Source organism: Hermetia illucens, chromosome 1 (genome assembly GCF_905115235.1).
Source record: "Hermetia illucens chromosome 1, iHerIll2.2.curated.20191125, whole genome shotgun sequence".
Lineage (NCBI taxonomy): Eukaryota > Metazoa > Arthropoda > Insecta > Diptera > Stratiomyidae > Hermetia > Hermetia illucens.
Genome location: NC_051849.1, coordinates 141633005 through 141660524, shown reverse-complemented (window position 1 = coordinate 141660524; position 27520 = coordinate 141633005). Strand labels below are relative to the sequence as shown.

General features: G+C 39.6%; 1 protein-coding gene across 3 annotated transcripts; it reads left to right on the top strand.

The window, feature by feature from the left end:
* Window positions 1-469: 469 nt before the first annotated feature.
* LOC119651608 (ring canal kelch protein) lies at window positions 470-25615 on the top strand. Of its 3 annotated transcripts, none has more exons than XM_038055264.1 (8): window positions 480-969; window positions 11572-11724; window positions 11805-12206; window positions 12315-12779; window positions 12850-13138; window positions 13262-13621; window positions 13680-13804; window positions 22618-25615. In XM_038055264.1, exons 1-8 carry the CDS (start codon window positions 803-805, stop codon window positions 24746-24748), a joined length of 4092 nt encoding a protein of 1363 aa, XP_037911192.1. In that variant the 5' UTR covers window positions 480-802; the 3' UTR covers window positions 24749-25615. The 3 variants fall into 3 exon arrangements, with proteins under 3 accessions (XP_037911207.1, XP_037911192.1, XP_037911200.1); XM_038055272.1 differs by lacking the exon at window positions 480-969 and adding an exon at window positions 11349-11501; XM_038055279.1 differs by lacking the exon at window positions 22618-25615 and having other exon boundaries at window positions 470-969; window positions 13680-13778.
* Window positions 25616-27520: the final 1905 nt, after the last annotated feature.

Genomic DNA, 27520 nt, shown 5'->3' with positions numbered 1-27520 from the left:
CAATTGCAACACTTGGTATTCGATTCATCATTGGCGCAAATATTTTCCTAATTCGTATTTACTTTTCTGTAAATTAAGTAGAATTATTGATAAGAGCAAATAGTAACAATTTGAGTTCTATTTTCTTGAGTATAATAATTTGACCACCCACTGTCAACGTGGCAATAGTATCTTAAAGAAAATGAAGTTTAAGTTGGCTTTTGCCTGATATTTTAAGGGGCGGAACATGGGGGACTGTAAGCCTTTTATTTGATTTTGACTTTCAGTTTCTGGTCAAAATTTACCATTTTAACATTAACACTTTTCTCATTCATGAAAGTAAAATAAATGAATTAGTTTAGTTATGAGCTTTCAATAATATAGGTGTAATGAAAATAGTTTATTTTATTCTTCCGCCTTCGTTTTTGCATAATCGTTAACATTTCAAATGTAACTGCCAGCGAAAAACTCTCCACACCACCCATTCCAGCAATTTCGAAACCGACTGTAGCTTCCCCTCACTTAAGACAGCAATAGATCGAAAATGGCGTCTTCGATTTTCTTACCAACTTCACGCAGTCGACTTTTACAATTCTCGTGAAAATTGAAATTTTGTGACGATGGCGTGAAATTTCGTTCTAGAAATCATTCAAAAACGAGACGTTGGCGTGCCTGTGTCCTCCTGCATCGTTTGTGGCCCATCTAAAGTGTGTTGAAAAGCAGAAAGTGATTTTGAAAATTTCGTGACAGGCAAAGTGTTTGGATCTGCGGTTGTCAGTTGTAAAAGTAATAATTTCGGTTTCGAAACGCGGCGCCGTATTTTATGATATCTCTGAGCGCTCTCATAACGAAGTACACGTTCAATATAATGAGCAATTTAAATGGAAACCTCGGAAATAACAATAACGGCGGAAATGTAGCTGGCGGGGGCGGCGGTGGCGGTGGAGGAAATCAGAATCTCGCCGCCGAAGGAAGCATCGAGCGGGGAAGGTAAGTTTGCAACAAGCAAATAAACCAGTTCCGATGCGGGCGCGCACGGTCGTTGAATTCCATTGGGGCTGTTGGAGATTGCGGGGGAGTTTCGCAACGTCTCCACACAGCTCAGCTGTTTTGGTTCTCCTGTTCTTGCGTTTCCCCGCCTCGGCGGACAGCTGATGTTTGTTTTGTTTTGGCGCGGCGCTGGCCCGTTTTTGCAATGGACGCGCTTTGTTTGTAAACATGCGGAAGCATGTGCGACGGTTGGCTTCGAGGCTGTTTCCATGGGGAAATGTGTCAATATTTTGCTTGGACTGTGCTGTTCAAAGGGCGAAGTTTATAGAGAAATTCAGGGAGAAAGTGGCTACTGTAGGGGTCAGAGGTCTTTCGTTTCATAGCACTTGATCCTGCCGCATCGTTTTCCATTTAATCTAAGTCAACTACTTTGACAGGAAACCGTGTATTTGGCGAGACATGCGTTTGCTGCGTGGCTAGAAATAGCGTCTAAATTTAAATATGTGGCGAGTGTTTGTTCTTGTTCCGCGTCCGCAACTTCCTGGTGTGCACTTTCTCGCAATGAAAATATTCTTCTGGATATTTTCTCAGACGTTCAGTCTTCACTTCAAACAGTAAAAATGTCGGGATCTCGATTTCTCGTTTTGTACTTAAACGTTTAATGGGGTCAATTTCTAATTTTAATATATTTAGGATGGAACGGCTGTGGCGGAGTTTTTACAAACAGGATAGGGAGGACCACCGCCTCATTATGTCAAAATCGAAAGAATTTCGCTTGTCTTTTAAAGTGAGAAATGTGAGGTTCCATATTTTTGAAACTTTGTCATCAGATTCAAACAACACAAGCTCGGTTCCTATGCATCACAGAAGTTTTTCGCGCTAACAAAAATTGTAGGCAAGCGGTCCGCGAATCAAAGCTTCTTTATAATTGCAAATAATCAGAGCAAAACACCTTGATTATAACAAATAAATCCTCCCCTAACCATCATTAATTGTAAGTTACCGAACTCTTTGTAATGCGTTCCTATTTTCAGTGATTACGGATAAGTATTTTTTCTTAAGGAGTCTCTGTTACTAGGGCAGGAATAATGCCGTTTATATCAATAGATTTTTGTCTATGTGACGAGAAAGAAACATTCAACACGCTTAAATAACGATAATTTTTGTATTCCAAGAACTAGCTCGTGACCTGGAGTTACGACTGTGAATATTACCTGCTTTGCTATTTACTCATACCTTTCAATTTACTCCTACTTTGTAAACGTACGCCACGAAGTTCCCTTTTTCGCTTCCCAGAGGTAGTCACTGGGTTGCCCACAGCAAATTTCATACTTTGACCAGTCGGCCTTCTGCGAATTTCGGGATAAGGTTCCATTCCATTCCACCCATTACAATATGTGTTCCGAGAATTTGATATCGTTTGATTCACCGAACGAGGTACGGAAACGACACCATCTGCGATTATATCCTCGAGTATCAATGGCAAAGCATTCCACTATTATCCCCGTACTTTCACTTTTGACAGCTTAGATAACTCCGTTCACTTTAATTCCATCCTCATTGTAAGGGAAGTAACCAGACTCGGATTAGTTTGCTATCATTCCATAGATCCATAGGGACCATGATATAAGAACAGGCTTGGTTAGCATACGATAAACCAGCGTTCCGGAGTAGGTCTACAATTTCTCTAGGAATTATCCATGGTTCTTGTGTAATGTACAGTAATACCTCTCTCAACCGAGTTCTCATTTGCCAGGGAAAATACAAAGATTTCGAATTAAGAGGCTATTCTATGTAGTGTTAACAAATTTCCTCCATTTTTAAGGTTTTGTGTAAAACAAAAGCTTATTAAAGTCGGTTTACTGCCTGTCTTGTCTTTTACAAGAACTTTTCTTGTATACGCTTATAGCGATTGACACCAAGTTTGGTGGAAAGGTGGAAACATTCACGCATACAGTAAGTTACATTATTCTACATTGGATTTAAGAGGGGGTCCCCATACATGCAAAAGGCGGGGTGCAATTTTTTTTTTATCAAATATAGTCATGTTGGGTATCAAATGACAGGTCTTGGTCTCTTAGGTTGTTGCAAATGAAATGACCGTTTTGGTAATAAAATTTGAAACGACTGTAAAGCTTACAAAAATTTATTTAATTAATCAAGATAGGTGCCAGTGAATTCAAAACACTTCTCCCAGCGAGATTCAAGAGCATGTATGCCAGTTTCGTAGAAGTCTAAATGTCGGGTGTTGATTAATTCGTCGGAGGCAATTTTGACAACCTCTTCGTTCCTAAATTGTTTTTCCGCCAAAAAATGATCCAAATGCTTAAAAAAGTACGTAAGTCCCCATACACGTAAAAGGGGGTATACATTTTTTTTTCATCAAATATAGTCATATAGTCATAGTACTTTTCGAAGGCGGTCTTAGTTTTGCCATTTGTTGGAAAGGTGGGGTATGCGGCGGGTTAAAACTAATCATTCGTTTAAGTGGGCCATTCTCAGAAACAACCCAACCGAAAAACCTGAAAGGAGGCTGCCACTATATGGTGCCTGGTCTCCGAAATACCTTTCATACTGATATCTGTACAAATAAAGTTAATAATATTACATTACTATAATTTTTAGTAATTGGCCGCAAATCCCCCCTTAAGTTCATGCTAGCACCACGAAATATCGCAACAATATAGAGTATAATATAGAGCATTATCTCACCAAGAGTGGTGGAAGTCGCACTATTACTAACAAAGTCATAATACGTCAAAGTTGTCACTTCTTAGCAAATTCAAAATTAGGAATGTCAATATCATTCGAAAGTGGATATTCTCACATAATATATGCATATATTACGTGCTACGTATTAAGAAATACACAAAATCTTTCGTACCTGAACCGTACAGCTTCCGGTTTCCCGACTTATATTCACTATTATCAGAACCATGGTCAAAACTGAAATGACTCCTTGATCAATTCAATTCAATTCATTTATTTAAATAGTGACTTACAACTAGACGATGGTTACTTAATGCTAGCTTAAATAATGGCTAATTGATCTTAACTCTATCAAACGGGTGACTATTACATTGTTTGGCCAACCCGACCTTCTCTGTAATTTACTTTACTTAGTATATAATTTTTTACATACATGGATCTTGACAATTTGTTGTACAATCTTGACTTTTCAATACTGCGCCTTCACTAAAGACGCGAGAAGGTTGAAATTTACTTACTTAACCTAACTTATTTTAACTTAATCTAGCTTAATCTAATATATACAATAAGCACTTACAAATGACTGTGCTTAGCCTCTATCCACTCCTATCAGGCAGGGAGCTTCAAAAAGGGTGCGGATTTTCGGTCTGTGGGATGAACTCACGATTTGGCAGGGCCTTAAGGATGTGGCCAATGGGGAGGTTTTACCCTGTTGGTAGAGATGCCGAATTAATGGGTTGGGGTGGTCCTCCGTTCTTTCGAAGAACCTTTCCATTATTGTGAGAACGTGTTCTCGAAGTGGTTTGACTTTGGCTCGCCTATACACTTCGGCGTTTTTGCCGATCTTTCTGGTTTTCCAGTTGTAAGACAAGCCTGTGCAATGTCTAAGGATTCGGCGTTCGAATGACTCGCATTTTGCCATGGCTTGGTTGGAGCATGAGATCCAAGTTGGTGCTCCGTAACAGATAACGGGTCTAATCAGGGTCTTATACAGTGTCAGTTTGGTTTTGGTGCTGAGACCTACTGTCTTGCGAAGAAGAGAGTAGATGCCACTGACTGCACCGCGTGCCTTGCTGATAGCGAGCTGTAGGTGGGGTTTGAACTTGAGGAGTTCATGCAGGGTTACTCCCAAATATTTGATTGAACTAGATCTACTCACTGTGGTGTTCCCGATTCTCATTTTCAAGCGTTTAGCTTTCCTGTGGATGCTTCTAGAACCTAAGTATCTAGATTTTCTCCTAAAAGTGCAGATTTGCGTTTTTCCCTCGTTTATCTTGATTCCCCAACTACGGTAGTACCTGCAGAGGACTACAATGTAGTTCTCAACCGCTCTGGCTGCCCTGTTGGAGTGGAGGTTTGAAGCGAAGATAAGCGTATCATCGGCGAATTGGATGAGGTCAACGCCATCATCGGGGATCGGAATGTCAGCCGTGAAGATGTTGTAGAATGTTGGCCCTGAAATGGATCCTTGCGGTACACCCGACGTTACCGGCAAGAGATCGGAGAATTCATTCCCAAGGCTGACATAAAAGTGCCTATCTTCGAAGAAACTTAACGCAAGTCTAATTATCGGGACTGGGAATTCATTGTCTATTAATTTGTATATAAGTCCGTTTACCCACACGGAGTCGAAGGCCTGACTCCTTGATTAAATGTAGGAGTATTTATACTTCATTATCCGATACCAACAGCGCCAACTGGTGATGGTTTGATACAGCAAAATTGCAACTAACTTCACTTGATTGCCAAATCGGCCATTTCATGTGCAACAACCTAATACTTTCTGGAGCCAAAAGGTGGGGAGTACGAAGGGTCAAAACAGATCATTTACTTAACGGACCCATTCTTAGAAACTACACTACTATATGCCTAGTCTCCGAAATACCCACCATACCGATATTTGTCTAAATGTGATTAGCAATAGTATATTTCTATAATTTTTAGTAATTGGCTTCTAAACCCCTTTGGAGATCATCCTAGAAGCACGAAATTTGCAGCAATGTAGGTTATAACAAGAAATCATGATCCTATCAAGTAGGAGGGAAATCGCACTATTACAAATAAAGTAATAATAACCTGAAGCGTCCAGCATCCGGTTTCCCGACTTATTTTGTCGTTTTTCCGGTCACATATAACTTTTTCAGATTTTTTCATAACGCCCACACTTAGATTTTCACTTTCAAACCGACTGCCCGTGTCATTTCTCTTTTCCCCAGAGTTTATTCTAATGTGAAAGATATCCACATGGATAATTATGTTACCCCCTCTGCCGAGCAACTAACATTCTGCACTTCTGCTCTATCACTAATAAGTTCATCGTCATGACTGACTCCAGTTAAGGGTTACCTTTTGCTTTAAGGGGCCATCCCGTGTGAAGACCGTTTTTTTTTCGATTTTTCTAGAATTTTTTTTGTGAAGAACTGATTAAAGGTACAAGCGCGAATTTCACCATATATTTATTAATATCTTGGGCATGCGTAGAATTTTTTTCAGTCCGATAGCATGGTTCATTATTGAAATACAGAGCAATTTATACACCCATCTCCAAAAAAAGGTCTTTTCTGTTGCCACCCTAGAGGGCACTGCGTTCATCTTAAAAAAAAACTAAACGGCATTTTAACGTGCAGACTTAACTACAGTCCGCAAACTAGGATTATTGAAAAATATTAAAAACTACATTTTTGGTGCCGTGTTAAACTTTTTTTTTTAAATTTTGCCGTTTTTTACGGTTTCTTCAATGAATAAAAAAAACTACTGAACGAATCGCAATTATCCTAGTTTGCGGACCGTAGAAATATGTTCTGAATAAGTCGTGAAAATTTCAAAGAATTTCATTGGATAAATTTTAAGCTATGGTGGCAGCAGGTTTTTAATATGCGGTTCAAGAAAAGAAGATTTAAAAATCGATTCCGCGGATCCGACACATGGGATGACCCCCTTAAATTCTATAAGCATATTTCGAGACGTGCGTCGAACCGTATAAATCTTAACAAAAGCTGTTTCTCACGGTTGAAAAGTGGTCATTTCTTTGATTGGTCCATTCTCAGAACCTGTCCAACCAAACGAATCCAGAAAAAAATCACGAAGCTGCCACTATACACAGTTTAGGCTTTTAAATACTTGTCTATTGGAAATGATCAAAGGCCGGCCGAAACAACGTTAACTCGATACGCTGGATGGTGATTTGAAGACCGTTCGATTGCATCCAGATCAGACATATGTACGAGCCAATACCACTTCTGAACGGGATAAAGACTGAATTGGAAGAAGTGGGACAGTTAGTATGTCTGGTAGGCGTTAAGAAACTTTAAGGAAATTGATTGAAAAGAATGACTGACAGTTTTATCGTTAGGGGTCAGGTAACTTTTCAGGTGCTACTTCACTTTTGCTCCGCAGAGCAGCGTGACCGAAAGCAGTGGCGGACATTGTTGAATCCAAATATGTTGACTTGAAAACTCGGCTTGAGTCATATCGAGCGAAACATCGTCTGTAGAAACTTTATCTGGTCTTGATAAAAACAAAAAAGTTTTTTATGATCTAACAGAATAACTGTTAATCGTTACAGTATCAAATTGATTGTGAAAATTGTGCCAAGACCAAGGCGATGCAGGCAAATTATGAAGCTAATATTAAGATGGCACGATCATTCCAGATACTTATAAAATTATGAAAGAAGGATGGTTCACCCTCACGGAGAATCAATACGGCGTAAGCCATCTGTCTGTCTGCAGAATTATAGTCGTTCAATAGATATTAACAGATTTATCAAGAACGATAAACGGATTAAATAAAACAAGTCGGGAAAACGGAAGCTAGACGCTTCAGGTATAAAAAGTTTTGTGTTTCCCTATGTGAGGAATGATGAATACATAAATACATACATAAATGTCCCCTACTTTTTAAAAAGCTATTTACGCAAATAATCTGATCTGAAAAGCACTGTGTTGATGATTACACTTTTCGGCGGTCATATTTTGAGCCCTCACTCCCTTATGTTTCACCTGAGATCGAATATGAGGCCTGTTTCGAAAAGTACGAATTGAGCCCTTTCATTTGATACCACATCTGGGCACATTCTGTAAAAAAAATTTGCACCCTCCTTAAGCTTCATGCAAAATGGCGCCACTTGCTCCAATCAACTTTCGTGACAATCGGTTCTTCATGAATTTAATTTTAATTTTTCTCTCGAATGTCAATTATTCTCGTTAGTTATGATGTCAGCATCTTATTTGCAGCCGGATTTCCATGAAACTTAGCATGTTTATGTGCGATACTGTCCTCTATGCTGCAAATTCATTACTCCTACGATGAAATTAATGGGGGGGGGGGGGGGGGGTTTCAATCAATTTCTAAAAGTTGGTAATATATTAATAAGTTTATTTGAGCAGATATCGGAGTGAGACATATTTTGAAACCTAGATTTCATATAAGTTTTTACACAAAACCTTAAAAAGGGCCGGAGAGAAGTTTCCAACAATTTTCGCTATAGCAACCAGAAACAGATGTGAAAGATTTTGTTGATTTTTATTTAAGAATATTTGGGTCCACGAAGTAGCTTGTAATAATATATACGTTGAGTATACCAGATATTCAATTCGAGAAGGAATAATTTGACCTGGAAGAGACAACTTTGATTTCAATTACTTTGTTATCGCCATATTTTACTGATCTAGGAAAAACTTACGGAAAAATCGAGACCCTTTGATGGGGTATCATGGCTTTTTTATAAGGGACCCCCTCCCCTTAAGTTCACCATGCAGCAATGAAATGCATTGCATTTCTACAGAATTTCGTGTCAATAGGTGGAACCGTTACCGTTTCCAACAAGACTTTAAAAAGGGTAGTTTCTCACGTGTGTGGAATTTCAAGATTAAAAAGGTTTTTTTTTATTTATAAATAATATCCCTTCGCATCCAAAGGAAAAATGGTAAAGAAGGAATGACATCAAACTTCAGTTTTTAGCACCTAACAAAAGTGTATTTCATCCAATGAATCAAGGGGTACTAGAGAACATAAATGGAAATTATAGACGTTCATTTCTTGATCTTGCAGAATAAGCAGAAAATGAAGACATTTCCAACTACGAAAACGAAATTAATATTGAATCTTTTATAAGCCAAACGTAGGAAAAATGTTGCTCTTAAACAATAAAAGTAATATAATGCAATAAGAGAAGGGAAATGTCCGGTTAGAGCGCTAGGCTCTTTCGCGTTTCAAATCTCGGTGGTGACAGTGGGATTTGTACCGTGACTAGATGTCGAATACCAGTCGACTTAACTGTGAATGAGTGCCTGAACCAAATCAGGGCAATAATCATGGGCGAGAGCAAAGCTGCTCCTCCAGGGTACCGTAATCCTGTAGTTGACATTTAAATAAATTACTCTAATACCCTTCAAGGCCCAGTTCCAATTATTGGATTGTCGCGCAATTATTATAATGAAGTAATTCTGAATGGTAATAAATATGAATTAATCATTTAAACAACACTAAACAAGTCGGGAAACCGGAAGCTGGACGCTTCAGGTACGAAAGGTTTTGTGTATTTCTTAGTACGTAGCACGTAATATATCCATATATTATGTGAGAGTATCCACTTTCGGGTGATATTGACATTCATAGTCTTCAATTTTCAAAGAAGCAACAAATTTGAGGTATTATAACTTTGTTAGTAATAGCGCGATTTCCACTAAACTTGGTAAGATCATGCTCTATATTATAGCCTATATCACTGCAAAATTTCATGGTACTAGGATGAACTTAAGAGGGGTTTATAACCAATTACAGAAAATTGTAGTAATATATTATTATTAACTTTATTTAAACAGATATCGGCATGGAAGGTATTTCGGAGCCCAGGCACCATATAGTGGCAGCCTCCTGATTTTTTTCAGATTTTTCGGTTTGGTAGTTTCTAAGAATGGCCCCCTTAAAGAAGTGATCACTTTCAACCCCCCCGCGCTCCACATCCTTCCAACGAATGTCAAAACTAAGATCGGCTTTGAAGAGTACTAATCGAGACCTTTAATTTGATACCCCACATGACTATATTTAATGAAAAAAAATATTACACCCCCCTTTTGCATGTATGAGGACCCCCCTTAAATTCGACATAAGAGGATGTAATTCACTGTATGCGTGAGCGTTCACAGTTCCCACCTTTCTGTCAAATTTGGTCTCAATCGCTATAGCCGTCTTCGAGAAAAATGCGTGTGACGGACAGACAGACAGTAAACCGATTTTAATAAGGTTTTGTGTTTACGAATCATGAACTTTTACCAAATGGCCATGTACTCCATGCAAGCCGATTTAAAGTGAAGATTTACAAAATACCAATTTGGGTCAGTTCTACGCCAATGTTCGCTTTGTACTTGTACTGTACTACGGGGAACGGCCCATGAAAAGGATTTGGCACTGCTACCTGAAAGTCCCAAGCTTTCATTAACTCATGTCTGCCCCACATCATCTAGGTACTCTGTCCTGAGACAATAACTAATGGAAAATTTGGTGGGGCCAAGTACCCGCGGGTGTAACAGTCAGAAGGCCGAAGTGGCAGTGGTTAGGTCGCACATTGATATGACAAAGCAGTGGAACATTTTTCTCGATCTTCTAATTTTTCAGCATCGATTTCGGCTAGCGATGTACTATCAAATTAATTAATACCCATGACAGATCTTCCGAATTAATTTTATGTAACTGATGATAGCTGAATTTTGGTCATCAAAAGTGATCAGCGGACAATGATTCTGTGCTTTTCAGAGTGTTGCGATACGGAAAGCAAAAAACAGAAAACAGCTCACCATCAAACATTTGCTCCCGGTGAAATACATGACTCTTTGGGAGCTATCATTGGTGGTTTTATATTCCTTGGGATACATATATCCGTCTAATCTTAATGGTTAATTTATCTGGTGCTATTTTTCTACCTTTAAAAAAGAATCGTAGGTTGGTTCTGAATCATCGAAAACAATTGCAATTCCAAAGCAATGCACTCAATTCCTTTCCATTACCTTGCAATCATGAGAAGGAAAAGAAATCGAAAGAAAAAGAAATCCTTTGTTGACGTTCTTCAACGTGATTTAAGTCATGTAAACTAAAAGATGATCTTCACCTAAATAAACAAACATCGTCAAAGCATGTTCGCTATTGATACATCAAAGTATTATCTCAGCTTTCAATCATTTGTTTTCATGCTGTTTCTATTCGAAGCAACTAAAGATTTTTCTGTAAGCGTGTACCATCTGTAAATTGCCTTACTTACTTTATTGCTACTCAACTTGAAGCCGAATTCCCTCAGATTTGAATAGAACGAAACATGATGCACATTGATTCCGATAAAGCCCAATGAATGCGAACTTTGTCCCGGCGAAGACGCTACAGCTTTGCACTCTGTTTTTTTTCATGTTCGTAATGGCTATGCTCCCATGACCTTAAGTACGCTTTTATTTACTTATGCGTGCACGCGTCACATCATGTAAAGCTGCCACTTTCCTCTTCTTATACTTTGAAGTTTTCAACGCTTGGAGTGATAATTCTTAGAATGGCAAGTGGATCTTCACTTATCGCGGAAACTCGGCAACGGCAATAAACCACACTCGAAATACTACACGCAAACATAATCTGCGAATGGTTTCGCTTGTTCATAGCGCAACGTTGTCTTATCATTTCTACTCGACTGCGAAAAATGGAGCTAATTAAAACTGCTTTCAACCGTGCAGTATTTCGACAAGTCTGATTCGTGCAATTAGTCTTGTTTCGTTATTAGTCGGAATTGGATGTCACATCCATTATTGGTGGTAGTCTTGCTGCGGAGCAATGTATTTAAGGTTGCTTCTTGTTTTAATTTAGCACTTAATTGCCATCTGATTTCAAGATTAAATATTTTCATTTTTTCAGCTGCCTGCTTATGCGTTACGCTAGCCAGAACTCTCTAGATGAGAGCTCTCAAAAACATATAACTCGTCCAAGCGGGAAGGATCCGAGCTCAGGATTGTATCGAAATGACCAGCATACCTCGCGATCCTTCGAATCAATGAATGAAATGCGAAAGTAAGTATAGTTCATATTTTCCAAGTGGGTCTGTACCCATTTGAACGGGGAGAGAAAATTGACGGAGTTGCATTTTACAGGGAAAACTTACTTTGCGATGTAACACTCGTTGCCGAAGACATGGAAATTTCTGCCCACAAAATGGTTTTGGCGTCTTGCAGTCCATATTTCTATGCAATGTTTACAAGTTTTGAAGAATCACGTCAAGATCGAATAACATTACAAGGTGTCGACTTTCACGCATTGGAACTTTTAATTGAGTACGTTTACACGTCTGAAGTGGAAGTGAATGAAGACGATGTGCAATCACTGTTGACTGCAGCCAATCTGCTTCAACTGACTGATGTTCGAGACGCTTGCTGTGACTACCTCCAATCACAATTGGATGCTAGCAATTGTTTAGGAATCCGAGAGTTTGCTGATATTCATGGGTGTATTGATCTATTCAATTATGCAGACACATATATTGAGCAACACTTCAAGTAAGTAGAGTGATTTATTTCGTTCCGTAAAAGTTATGGAAAGAATGTCAATCGTAATAGTACTCCAGATTTGCGAATCAATTTAACAATCCTTCATTTTTCCTATAGCGACGTAATAAAATTCGACGAATTTCTCAGTCTTTCCCACGAACAAGTTGTCAATCTTATAAAAAACGACCGAATCTGCGTGCCAAGCGAAGAAAAAGTCTATGAAAGTGTCATTGCCTGGATTCGGTACGATCCACTAGTCCGCGAGCAATATCTGTCTGATCTGATGGAGCATGTTCGACTGCCATTTCTATCGAAAGAATATCTCACACAAAAAGTCGACAAGGAGGCATTATTTGAAGGGAATATTAAATGTAAAAATCTAATAATTGAAGCACTTACTTATCACCTGTTGCCTAATGAAACAAAAAGTGCCCGCACAGTTCCACGACAACCAATAGGACTGCCTAAAATCCTTCTGGTGATTGGAGGGCAGGCACCCAAAGCTATTCGGTCAGTTGAATGTTATGACTTGAGAGATGAACGCTGGTATCAAGTGGCCGAGATGCCTAATCGAAGATGTCGGTAAGTGTAGAACAATGTCGTGTGCTAGAAAATATAATAAATTGAATGGTTTTGTAATTATTCCAACCAGCGCTGGTCTAGCAGTTTTGGGAGATAAAGTGTATGCAGTGGGTGGATTTAATGGCTCGCTCCGAGTGCGAACGGTTGATGTTTATGATCCCGCCTCTGATAGCTGGTCCACCTGTAACAGTATGGAAGCAAGGCGATCCACTTTAGGAGTGGCCGTTCTGAATGGTTGTATCTACGCTGTCGGAGGATTTGATGGTTCGACAGGCCTAAGCAGTGCGGAGATGTTTGACCCCAAAACACAAGAATGGCGAATGATTGCTTCAATGTCCACGCGAAGAAGTTCAGTTGGGGTAAGTATATTAATTGAGTTCCTTCCACTTATTGTGTTTATTTCACATTGAATATTATGCGCATAATTACTTCGACGAGTAAAATCCTGTTAATAACGAAAGTGTTTCATTTCTATTTCAAAGGTTGGAGTTGTAAATAATCTCCTCTATGCAGTTGGGGGTTACGATGGCTCCTCACGGCAATGCCTAGCCACAGTGGAACGCTACAACTCGGAAACAGACACATGGAGTCAAGTGGCTGAAATGACGGCAAGACGAAGTGGCGCCGGTGTTGGGGTATTGAACAACATTCTATACGCCGTCGGTGGTCATGACGGGCCTCTCGTACGAAAATCTGTTGAAGCCTACGATCCAGAGACAAATAAATGGCATTCGGTAGCGGACATGTCATTCTGTCGACGTAATGCAGGCGTCGTGGCCCATGCAGGCATGCTATATGTGATAGGAGGCGATGATGGTACTTCAAACTTATCGTCAGTTGAAGTAGGAGAAAGTTTCTTCGAGGAAAATGCAAAACAAACTAAGACAACATTTTTTGCAGGTTTACAGTCCAGATACGGATTCATGGCGAATTCTTCCTGCCGCTATGGGCATTGGTCGCAGTTACGCTGGCGTATGCATAGTAGATAGGCCCATGTGAATGGAACAGCAGGGTGCGGTGGCACGGTAAGTAGTATTCAATAAAATTGTGCAATTTTAAATTTTGTTCAGACATTTCTGTTTGAACGTTTAATAAATGCTAGTGGATAAGCTAAGTTAAGTTAATTGCCTGAGCTATTAAAGGAGAGGCAATGCTCCCAGTCATTCCTACCAATTACTGGAATATATTTTACTTATATCAGATATAGATGCGCCGGAGTTTTTTTCAATTGTAATATATGAAAAACAAATGTTTCTTAATTAAGAATGTAAGGTTTCTAGAAGTTAGTCAAAAGTACTGCTACGTTGTTTTAAATAAAGTTACTATTCTTGCGAAGCGTAAAGGAATTCCGATGATGGCTAAGATTCTCAAACGTTTAATAGCATAGACTTTTTATTTCATGTCTCTATCTAACCAGGGTGGACCTTTTATAGGAAAAAAATTATAAATACATTGATCTGTCGCAATGAACGCTCGATTGATGTCGTCGCTATTGATAATATTCGCAATATAAGATTTCAAAAATTCCTAGCTATGAAACATTTCGACCTTAGAGTGTTTAAAAATAATGCTGAGTTCGTGAGCCGGTCCACTCGGATACTGCATGTATGTCGTAGCCAGCAGTGGATTCGCCACTTTTGCCCTCTGATTAACACGTCGACGGATAACTGGGCTGTAGGTAGATGAAGTTCTTCACTCAAAATTATATCCGGCTGGTTTACCTCGATGATATCGCGCATACAAGTATTGACGGCTTGAAGCTTTGGAATAATAGTGTTGGTGGTCACTTTCAATGTGCTACTCCCATATAACATAGAAAGAACATTATCATAGAACAGCCGCAACTTGATCCTGGTGTTAAGATAACTTTTTTCCAGATTTAAGACAAAGTAGCGAAGGTAAATCTAGCGCTGAAAATGCGATAAGAGAAATGACGCTTCCAAGAATTACAAATTGATCAACGCCTTCGATATTTTGCCCAAAACTGTAGGTTTGGAGAGTGCAACAGATCGTCAGACAGAGGACCTTGGCTTTGTTGGTGGTTATCTTCAGTTCAGTTCAAGTTTACGTACCTCTCTTTCTAAATCTAGAACCATTTGGCCGAGGTCCATGACTCGCTGATAGAGCAGCGTGTCGGCGTCCTCGGGGCAAGGCAGTATGAAGAACTTCATCGATATTAAAAAGAAGTACAATACAATCGCGACGGACTGCGCTTTGGGCCTCAAATTCATTCAAGATTTTATCTCTGTGCACCACGTGACGTCTTGCGCCATCATCGCGCTGGTTATAGCTAATAGTTTTCGGGAATGCGTTTCCTGCATAAAGCAGTCCAGATACACTCCTTGTTGACGCTGTCAAAAGCCTTTTCGAAATCGACGAAGAGCAGGTTAAGTGGAGATCTGAATTCCAGGCACTGTCTCAAAATGATTCACAGAGCGTTGATGCGGTCAATGCAGGGAGAGGGAAGGTTGTCTGTTCTCTTTAGATTAAATTTTCGAGGTTTTTTTGATACGCTCCAAGATTATTTTAGCTATTACTTTTGCCACGGCAGAAACATGCAAATATCAGTTGCAGAAATCCTCCCATCATTATCGTTACGTTCGTCAAGCCCGTTTCTTCACATCACATATTTGAGCAAGGTGTTGTCAGAGCCCATCCTGAAATTCAGATGACCAGTCGCGATCATAGTGTCATCTTTAGGAGGCCTGTCCTTTCTTATAGAAAGTCACCTCCTCTGCATTGGAAGGCTCAAATGTTCCTCGTACTGTACCGGTTTTTAGCAGTCAATGTCTGTATAATTTGCTGCGCATTTCATATAGACGCTTTTCAGATTTTGTTACACATTTTTAGATATTGCACTTTTTTTAAAATTGTACTAAACTTTTATCTGAAATTGAAGTAATTTAATAATAATTTGTTTTTCACTTCAACTTCTATGCATTTTGTGGAGATTTCTTTTTTTTTTTATTTCCCCAAAATTCTCCGTCTTGTCCCGATAGCTCACTGGTTAGAGCACAAGACTGTCGTATGGAAGGTCGCGGTTCAAATCTCACAGTGCGATTTATATCGTGACTTGCCGTCGGACACCACACCACTCAGCTGTGAATGAGTACCTGAGCCAAATCAGGGTAATAATCTCAGGCGAGTGCAATGCTGACCACATTGCCTCCTACAGTGTACTGTAGTGTACCATTACGGTCTTGAATGAAGTGTTCTAACAAATTTCAAAGCCCTGATCCAATATGGATTGTTGCGCCAACGATTACTATACTACTATACTTACTATTATTATTATTATTAAAATTCTCCATTGCATTTAGATCTGGAGTTCAGACACTCCATTAATTTTTTTAAGAGGTGGAAATCTTTAAAATACGAACACGATCGTGAGGCCTGGATCTCTGAGAGTGTGGGATTGGGCCACGATTAGATTTCATTTGAAATAATTACGGCTTACTTTTTTTATTCGCTAGTGATATTTTTTATGGTTGCAAAAACCGATATTTCGAGAACCACTTGTAGATTTCCTACCACTGATGAAGGGAACAAGTGGTTCCCGAAATTTCGGTATTTGCAATCATAAGAAATGTCACTAGCGAATAAAAAAAAGTAAGTCTTAATTATTTTAAATAATTTATTTGCTAGAAACATCACGAAATTACACATAGATTAAATTTCATCATATAGCAGCTTTCTTTGCATGTTTAAATTTCGTTTTTATTGGGAGAAGACCTTGCAGCCAACCCCAACACTTTGGTTGGCTTCGCTGAGGGACTGGCTGTTCCTCAGTAGCTTAGATCATTAGGCATCCTTAATGTTAGCAAGCCATTTGGCTTTACTGTCTTCAGTCATCTCATTATATTAGAGATATCAGCCAATTTTCTAAATCCGTTATTTTCATGTGATTGTTTGCCATGCTTTGATGAATTCACTAAGTCACTGTACTTTCAGGTTCCTATTCAGATCCTCATTACGAATGAACCGGATAGCGTTTACTATACTTCTAAAGACTTTATTTTGGAACGTTCGTATGACCTTCAAGTTTGATTCTTTGGTCCATATAGGCCTTAGGATCTGCTTATAAATTAGTAATTTGTTGTCGACAGTCAGATGGGAATTCCTGGCCAACAGTCAGTACATCTGTCTGCAACTGGTATTTAATTCGTCCTTCTTAGGATGTATCTTTTCCAGCTGAGCTTAGCATCGCGCGTCATATCTAAATACAATATTTGGCCTCACCCGCCCGCCGCACATCTTGTCCGTATATGATGACTTTGGCTGTATTTTCTTCTTTGGTTGTGAAGTTAATGACGCTGATTTGCTTTCGTTTAATTTTATTTTGAATTTCTCGGCCCATTCTACAATGTTGTTGTTTGTAGCTTTATTTTTGCTTCTTCCATAGTTTTTAACATGTCGATTTTTTGGCTTCTTCATGGCAAGGTATATCATTGGTATACGAAAACAAGTCGGGAAACCGAAAGCTGGACGCTTCAGGTACGAAAGGTTTTGTGTATGGTTAGTACGTAGCACGTAATATATGCATATATTATGTGAGAATATCTACTTTCGGATGATATTGGCATTCATTGTCTTGAATTTGCAAAGAAGCGACAACTTTAACGTATTATAACTTTGTTAGTAATAGTGAGATTTCCATCAAATTTGGTGAGATCATGCTCTATATTATACCCTATGTTGTTGCGTGCTAGCATGAACTTAAGGGGGTTTATAAAAAATTGATGGACAGCCAAAACGTTTCTCAAAGAATCTCAGTTCCATCTGTATTCAGTAGCAAAAACTGAAAAGTATGAATTTAAAATGAAAAATTCTGAAAAGTCTGAAATTGAAAACTTCTGGAATTAGTCTGGAACCTTCTGAATTGGTTTGGAAAATTTTGAATTTGACTTGCAAAACCTATATTTCTTGGCATTGACATGTCGGTGGTGCGTATGCGGTGAAGAAATTAAATAATCATATAATAGTAAGTTTAATCAACCGATCATCAAATTACTCGACTTCTTTACTGGCATCACGAAAATCCTCCAAGATGGCAATACCGACATCATATTGAGTGTGTGGGCTACCAAAGTAGAGAAATCCATTTTCAATGTCACCCCATCACCGAGTTTCTCGTAGAACGCAAATATCATTGTGCCTCCTCTGAAGAGCTCTTGCGAGTGCAGGCAAATATTTGTTAAGTGCGGATTTATTTACTTATGTCCTGGCGCCGTCCATACAACTCTCGCTGATTTCTCCACAGGACTAGGGTCCGCCCTGTCTCGTCGACTGAACTTAACCACCTGGTGTTTCCCCGGGTTCAATGGCAACTTCGCGTTGTCGCAGTCCCATTCCTCTATTCAATACTTTCAATTGCGCGACCTAATCTGCTTGATTAATACTAAGTAAAATTGCCCTCAACTGGATCGGGGGGATGTCTGGAGTTCCTTACTAAGACAGGCCTAAACCGAATACCGGTTGTTGCGCCGTTGATGACGATGATGATTAACCGTAGCGGAATCTAAGTCATCAGAGTTGGAAAGAAGATGATTCAGGTAAAAACTATTATACATTGAAATTAAAATAAAAAGTATACCTGAAAATTAGGAGGGTAAGACGCCAAGACCCTCATCAAAGAAGCTGGGCTTGTCAAGAGTCGCTCAGAGCGAAAAATAGTTTTATCGCCATTCCTCTGGGTTCTAGTCATGAATACTGCCACGCGAGACATTTAATGTTCAGCGACTTACATGCTGCTCTATGCAGATGATGTTTTCCTAGCGTTGATCCCAAGGACTTCGTCCAAAAATTGCACTTGCACATCATATGCGAATTTCCCATAAAGGAAGGGGTCCCAAGGCAGGGTGATTGTCCTTCTATTATTGGATATGTGCACACAGAGCCAAAACGAGCGGAGACTAATCGCAGCGTATGAAGTAGCTGTTCCTGAAACTATGGGTTGTCAAATTTTCAGCTCGAAGTACTAACTTGATTATTTCAACTAACTTGATACTATACATTTGATGGGGCATTATGTTTCAAATAATTTGAAGATAACATCGACGTTTTCGGCAACGCCGACAATCAATCAATTTAGCCAATTCTCTCCCTTCTATTTTCGTATTCGAAATGTTTACTTTGTTTTCCACATTGATCAAAAACATTTTGAGAATGCGGTATCAAAAAAAATTTGCATCACCTCAAAGGAAAAACCACCACTAGGATGTCACATATTACAAGGTCATTCTGAAACTAATTTAGACCAATGGGATATAGCTCACGACGCAGACATGAACTGATGAAACTTGTGATTAACAGTGGCGGCCAAATTTTCATTCATTTCGGTTGATGCAAATAAAAATTGGTTTTTATGGTGTTTGTCTTCAATCCGACTCTACTTGCTTCCTTTTGCAAATGCAGAGCTATTTGACTGAGATCTATGATTCGATGAGAGAGCAAGCAGATGTGATCAGCTTAGTCAAGATGTTTACAAGGCAGTATGAAGAACGCCTCTGATAACAAGAAGAAATAATATTGGTGGCTTATTGCAAATCTGACTTGCATCGCTTAGAACTCTCTGAGAGTTCAGTCGGAAGGGCTGCTTTTACTCCTCTTGAGTGCTTTGATAGTAAAGATAATTTCGTTTGTATTTAGAGGAGCAGCCTAATGACTTGCGTTATCAGCCATAAGATGTTTTTGTTACGGTCACCAAGGCCATGTATTCCAATCACTTATCCGAACAAGGTGTTGTTAGAGTCAACTTTGGCAATCAGATCACCCATTACGATCGCAATGTCACCTTATGAAGTCTCTCCTGGACAGGATGCGCACAATTACAATGTTCTTGAACCTGGATCGGAATCTAGCAGTCAAGAACTTGAAGTCATGAGGACATCTTTTGCGGAGCCATCAGCAATAGCCCGATACTTGATTCGCATCTAGGGGAGGAGTACTCTGAAGCGTTTCATTATCCCAATTCGCTTAGGCCCAGGTCATAACAGCGCAACTCCCGGTCAAGTTGCAAAAAGCAACTATTTTAGAACCTTCGATACCGCTGTCGAGCGTATTATAAATCGTTTTCATTAAAACGGCAAAAGGTGTAGTCGTGGAGTCAATCCCTATCCGAGGCATTATTGACGTTTCGGTAGCAAAAATGTTTCGAAATTTTTTTCGGTACTTTAGTACGCCAAAATAACCAATATCGGGATTAGGAGATATCGCTCGTTAGAGATGAGGTTATGGTGTTAAAGCCTTCGTTATACCAAAATCAACTTGTAAGAAACCAATTGTTACAGCGAGTATAATTAAATTTCTTTGTATAGTTAATTTTAAAATTTGTAAAGTTTGGGCTACAATTTTCTAATATTATTTTGTAGTTTAAATTTCCATTAATATTAAGAATTGGTTAGCTGGTTATTTTCTTTGGTAGTTTGTTGAATGAAGAAGAGATTCAGAAAAGAGAAGCGTCGGTTTCGTCTAGGGTAGAGGTAATTTCCTAGATGCCGTCTCCCCTGTTTCCTTACCGCAGCGTGACCGTAAGTGACTAGATATTAGTAACGCACTTTCTATTAATTTGCAAAAAACACGTCATGATTACGAATTCTATTGAATTCAAAAACGTTACGCGTGTTAACTGATCAAACATGGGTGTGCACTTGCTTCAATAAGGCATATCAACGTGATACAATATAATACCCAAGAAAAGGGGTCCTTTTGTCACGCAACTATCGCTGTTCAGTAGTATTTTTTCAAGAAACAATCGCCGAGTTCGTCAAAAATCGCGCGCGAACCTCATTGGGATTGCGAACTGCCTGATTCCATCAGTCAAATACATGGATGAATTTCTATATTTGCTGTTGATTGCTTCTTTTTTAAAGTTAATGAAAATCAACCATAGGTGTACTCCAGAAAATTGTCGAAATTCTTACAGCCCACTATTTTGACTATTTCTTCGTCCTGGGCATGACATTATGGACTCGTTTAATCCATTCCAATCATTTGCAAAAAAATTTGTTCTAAAAATCTTCGTTTATTCGCCAGACCCTCGTCCCCGTAATATATGCATTTAGCATATCAGACTACTCACTTTAGTGTGATATTGATATTAAGTTGCAGTAAATTTACACGGTAAAGCCAATTTTAGGCTACTGTAACTTTGTTAGTAATAGTATGATTTTGATCAAATATAACATCATTTATATTTATATTCTATACTACAAACTTTTATAACTCTAGGATAAACTTAAGGGGGGTTTTTACTCAATCTCCCCAAAAATATGGTAATATACTATTATCAACTTAATTTGAGCAGATATCGATATGGAGAGTATTTTGAGACCTGGATACCATATAGAGGCAGCTGATTTTTTGGTTAGGTAGTTTATGAGAATGGGTCCGTTAAAGAAGTCATCACTTTCCACTCCTCCCACTCCCCGCCTTTCTAACAAATGTCAAAATTAAGACCGGCTTCGAAAAGTACTAATCGAGACCTAATCGAGAAGGATATCACTCACTGCATGTCTGGACGTTCACAGTTCCGACTTTCTTACCAAATTTCGTGTCAATCGGTATAGCCGTTTCTGAGAAAAGTGCGTGTGGCAGACAGATAGCCATTGAACCGATTTTAATAAGGTTTTGTTTTGCAAACAAAACCTGAAAAAACCTGGCACGCATCCGAGATATTGAAGCTTGATCGACAGTGAGCAGACTGGTTTTCGTTCTCCATCCTCCTGCATTGACCACATCAACACCACTTCGGAACAGGGCGCGGAGTTTGGAGCTCTTCATCGATTTCAAAAAAGCTTTCGACAAGGAGTGTGTCTGGCGTGCTCTACGCAGAAGGGTCATACCGGAGAAACTAATAGCTATTATCAGAAAATGCGATTGTCTCAACACCAACATCAAGTTATGACTATTTCCATGCTCGTGTTATTTCTTTGGTCTTATATGCGCGTTATTATTACGCACGGAAAGTGACCACCACTCTCATTCGAAAGATCGTTGTTTTGAACTAAGAGGTTAGAGTAAAGTATTAGTAAGTAAAAGATTGATTTGGGAGATAGCTTCCTTTATTGGCTAATAGTTATGGTAAAATAGATACAAATACGTATTTCGAGGACCAACTATACGTATTTGCATCTATTTTACATAACTATTAGCCAATCAAAGAAATTATCTTTCAAATCAATATTTTACTTGTCACACATTCTGAAAGGGCGACAATTGCATTGCTATCTATGCCGTGCAGTGCAACCTCTAAGATGACCGGCGACTGGGTCATCCCAAGAGCACTTGACTCAGAACAGTAGAGGAATAGTACGGAAATCTCGGAAAATCGTAAGGGAACGCGCTATAGCCCACCAAGGGGAAATGGCAATCATATATGAGTATTAAGTATTTAACATTACTTATATTTATTATAATATTTAAGTTAACATTTATTATTAAATTAGTTATACATGTTATTTGACCTAATCTTAGTCGTCGGACTCAACTTCCGTTTTCCTATTTTTAATTCAAAAGACTTCAGTATTTATTCATATATTCGAACTTAATATTACAAATTAGAGACATTTACGAAAAACATAATTACTGCATTAGATTAATTTTTTGTGTGTGTCTACTACGTTTTAGACAACAACTCATGGCACACTTTTCTGCGATCTTCCACTCCCGTGGCGTGCTACGCAAAGTGGATAGATCCACGCCATCTATTCGCTCGCACTCGCAACATTCGAAATAAATTTCGAATGCTGCGAATCCTGCCGCGCCACAAGTATATATATATAAGGTATCAAAAAAGTTGATAACAAGTTTCTTAATTTATATTTTTTCGGTTTTCCAGGCAAGCACCAACAGCAAATGCAGACGACGAGAATAGCCAAGCAGAAGGAACAGCCGAAGGTGCCGTAGGCTATTCTCGACCCACACAAGATAATTGCACAAACCAACAACAGCAAGCAGCTGCAAATGGAGCGGGTGGACAAAATGTGGTGAACAATCCACATTACGAAAACATCTACGAATCCATTGAACAGTACAATGCTGCCGCTGCTGCCAATAATGATGTCGTCGCAAATGTTGTTGGCGCTGGCAATGCTGCCGGCCCTGCTGATAATAGTAATGGACCCTCTGCTGCAGTTGCAAATGCCCCACATCCGCAGAATCAACAGCAACAAAACAGCCGAGCGCAAAATTCAAATATAAATTATCGTAACGATCTCTACGATCGCGCCAATAATTTCGCATATGATGTGCCACGATCCGTGCGGAGTAGTTTAGGAATGCGTCGTAATAATTTGCAGTTGGATCTAAATACAAACAGGATTCGTTGTAGCGGAACACGAGGCGGTGAAAATTTGAACGGTATTTCTGGATACGGACCGCACCGCCAAAGAAGTTTCGACGACACGGAATCCTATCATTATTATAATCTCAATAGTAACGTTGGTGGGGCTTATGGATCGACGCGGTATGAAAATATTTACGAGCAAATACGCGATGAACCAATTTATCGGAATACGACGGGTGGTGCGGGGAACTCTCGAATGTATGGAAGACTGGATGTTATTGGACATGGTATAGGACGAATTGAAAGGCACTTGAGCTCATCGTGTGGGAATATCGATCACTACAACTTGGGAGGGCACTATGCAGTTTTAGGGCACTCTCACTTTGGAACGGTTGGGCACATCAGACTGAATGCATCCAATACAAGCAACAATGCCCATGCGCGGGATAATGCAGGAGTAAAGTCTAGCAATTCTTCCTTTTTTAGTTGCTTGGGAGGGGAAAATTCCCAGTCGATGAGCAATATATATCGCGCTGCGTCAAGCAATGGAGGTCAACCTTTTCAACAAACGAATAGCACCCGGTCAAATTTTAGCAGTGCCGCGGCCGGAAACTCTTCCTCAAAATGCACAGGCGCTATCCCAAAAGCTAAAACAAAGCAGTCCCAAACTCAGTCCTCCTCTAGTAAAGCAACTTCTGCAGCAAATAACAGTAGTCCAGAACATTCAAGTACACTAAATCGAATTTCAAAATCGTCTCTGCAATGGCTGCTCATGAACAAGTGGCTCCCACTTTGGATAGGACAAGGACCTGATTGCAAAATCATTGATTTCAATTTCATGTTTTCTCGGAACTGCGACAGTTGCGACCAGACCTCATCCTCCAACACATCATCTTCTCAGCGAAGAGATCTTGTCCGCTTCAATGGGCGAGCTGAAATGCATACCCGACGTGATCCAAGTGGTCGACCCCTTCGTAGTACACTGACAAGATTGCGTGAATCTGAATGTCCATCTGCGCGCCGCTGCTTCGAAGAAAACAATTACGAAAATGTTCATGTTCAATTCCAAAACGGATTTGAATTTGGCAGATCACGAGATATGTATGAATCCGGTCGATCGACCCTTCCACATCGTGCTCGTTCGGAAAGTCCAAATTTCGCCGACCGAGTATGCACCCAGCGGCACAATTCTTTATGCTCCACAAAATACTCTGATCCTTTTAAAAATTACGAACTCAACACCGAAAATAACTCTTTCAAACCACGAACTGTACCGAAGAAGATGCGAAGAATTGCTTTGCAACATGAGGCATCGAACGAGACTTCAACCAGTACATCATCGAGTCCAACGAGTCGGGACGAACCTGGGCCTTCGGGTATTGTGTTCCGATCAAATGGCAGAAGGAAGATTTCCTGCATCAAAGGGAAAAGGCTGCCGCCCGTAGAACCAGTATTAAATGCTGCCAGTGTTGATAGCAACGACGAAGACTTACAAGCAAACTTGGGCAACTCGGCAATCGTCGATGCGACAGAGGACGATCAAGGGGCGGAGGCGATTGCAGCCGCTATGAACAGCGGACCAACTGGCAGTGAATCAGTGAGTGGAGAAATGACTGATGAACGCAACAACAGCAGTGGTGACGGATTTGACGAGGCCGAAGGCAACTCCAGCAACGAACGCTAAAGCCAAATGAACACTACATTTTTTTAAAGCAAATTCTTATTTTATGTGTTGGAAAATTCAGTAGAGGTGTTTTTACGCAGATGTACATTACGCTCAAAACTTTCAATACGAACTTGTTATGCGTCAAAATCAATGTAGAATGCATGTTGCCGCAATAAGTTTATAAGTTGCATCGTCCTGCGGCTGACAAAACTATATCATACTAACTTTCGCACCCTCATAACTCGCATCGTGGACTATTGGGGTCTCACTTCCCCATCAATTTCTCGCTCTCTGTATTTCTCCCCATTCCATGATGCTCTTTAACACTTGCTCGTTGCTGCTAACTCATTCAGGACTTTTTTACTCACATATTCAAGTTGCACTCAACACTCCTCAAGGCAATCTGTACTCGAATAGAACAAATGAAAACTTAGCATTAGACATTCAGGACAAGTCCAAACACGAAGCCAATTTATTATGATAAGGATAATATCGTCGCATTCTCATGTGTAACGGAAAAATGTTTATCTAATACTAAAAATTATCAACTCATTACTGTGTAGATTTGTAAAGTAAGTCGTTCCCTTAGTTTTTAAATATATATTTACTACTTGTTTCGAGCCGTTTGTTTGTATACTTGCTTTATGTTCACCCTGTAAATAATAAGATACTCGTTCAGTATTTTCGTTTCGATTCTTTTGAATTGGATTGGTCGAAAGCATGAAAATCAAATATGAAATGTTTCTTTTTGGGAATCTTTAATCTATCGAATTTCTTGTGATGATATGAATACAAAATACAAAATTGTAAGACATTTTAAATTGTAAATTTTACTAAATGTGTTGTGATTTGGTTAGAAAAACAATAAAAGTATATTAAGTGAAACGACGTGTGTTTATCTAAGGTGAGGTAGATGTGTGAAGAACGAATCACAGAAGATCATCCGCGGGCAGAGAGCCCGCAAATTCTTCGTTGAAGTAAACCGTACCGAGGTAAGCTCGTGTGTGGTCTGAGGAGCCCGAGCAGCTTCGTATGCAACGCAGGACCGTCTCTCTCCTCTCTTCACATTGGCTACGTATAGCCGAGAATACCACCCCCTTTTTTTCAAACTTGGTAGTCTACGGAGCAGTGTCTGATTAAAAGCCCTACCAGGGTATTAACGTCAAGGGCGAATAAAAACGCCGCTTTAGAGGCCCCGGGTTCTTTCACAAAAAATTGTCCTCTGCGGGCAACTACTTAAACTTCTCGTTTCGGCTGCGTGAGCCTTTGCAACTTCATCCTTCAAAGCAGACTTGACAGTGTATTGTGGAACTAGACCCTTGGAGAGCCATTCTCTCGGCCTTGTGAATTCCAACGATGTTCGGGTGTCCTGGTTCCCACATCAGGAATATTTCGTTCAGTCGACCAAGTCGCAGCAGCAACTGGCGGCAACTTCACATCAACTGGCTTGATATGATGTTGTTATTTAGTACAGATAACGCTGCCCAACTGTTAGAATAGATTCTATTGCTGCCCATAAATGATTCATTACCTCCTTTCCGTTCCACCGCAAAATGATTAAGATAACTTCGAAGACCCTTATTATGGATTTGTACATTTAATAAATCCATTGTGGGGAAAGTCCCCAAGTCTTACCTATCGCAGTCTTACAGCACCAGAGCAACCTGCGGGATTTCTGATATTTTTCCTAGATAGGATGCTTCCACGTTAACTTTGACTCGGTATCTATTTTTAGGTGTTTACTCTTTGTACCAGCTAGGTTTGACATTTCCTAAAGAGTTAATCTCATAAGATGAGAGTTTCCTTCTTTCTTTCGGTGTTGGTCGGGGCCTCCTGACGACTTCGTCTCCACTTTTCTCTTTCGCATCCAACCGAGTAGTATGTACTCGTATTGAGTCCTCCGTCTGTTTTCAGGTTTACCTCGATTCGTTGAACGTTACATTCGCGATGAGGCACTAAGGTCGTATCCACAAAATGTTCTATGAATGTGCTCTTCATTCTTTGATTTCAAAGGTAGAAGACGCCATTCTGAAAGACGAATACGCGATGGGGGTGTTCGTTACATTGAAGGAGTCTAACTGCCACTAGAAGCATTTTTTCAAGAGATAGATATCTTCCAAAGACTAACCCCAGAGTTTACGTGCCCTAAGAGTATGCGAATTTTAATCACTAACGCTACCTCTCGCCAAGCCAAGCAAACTTCAACCCCAGGACCTTGATTGGCTTTGCTGAGGAACAGGCTTTTCCCCAACGTTTATATTCTCCAGCAATTCCGCTCTTCATTTGCAAGTCATTTGACTTTACTCTTTTCAGTTGTCTCGTCATACTTAAGATAACTGTCAGTTTTTGGACTTCGTTATTTTCATGTGAACGCTGGTTATGCTTAATTGCATGCTCTTGGCCTCACTAAACCTCTGTTTTCTCAGGTTCCTATGCAAATCCACATTACAAATGAATCAGAGAGCGTCTACTATACTATATACTATGCTTATATGCACTTTGTTTCGAAACGTTTGTATGACTTTCAAGTCTGTTTCTTTAGCACAGCCTCAGAGCTGTGTGTCATACGTCCATATGGGCTTTAGGATCTGCTTGTAAATAAGCAATCTATTGTCGACGATGAGCTGGGAATTCCTTTCAAACAGCCAGTGATGTACTATACTGTCTACATCTTTCAATTAATTCTTCTTTCTCTTTTAACATCTTAAAATATTTAACCTCATTCGCCTGTGGTACGTCTTGTCTGTTTATGATGGCTTTAGCTGGATCCTCTGGTTGACCATTTTAAGT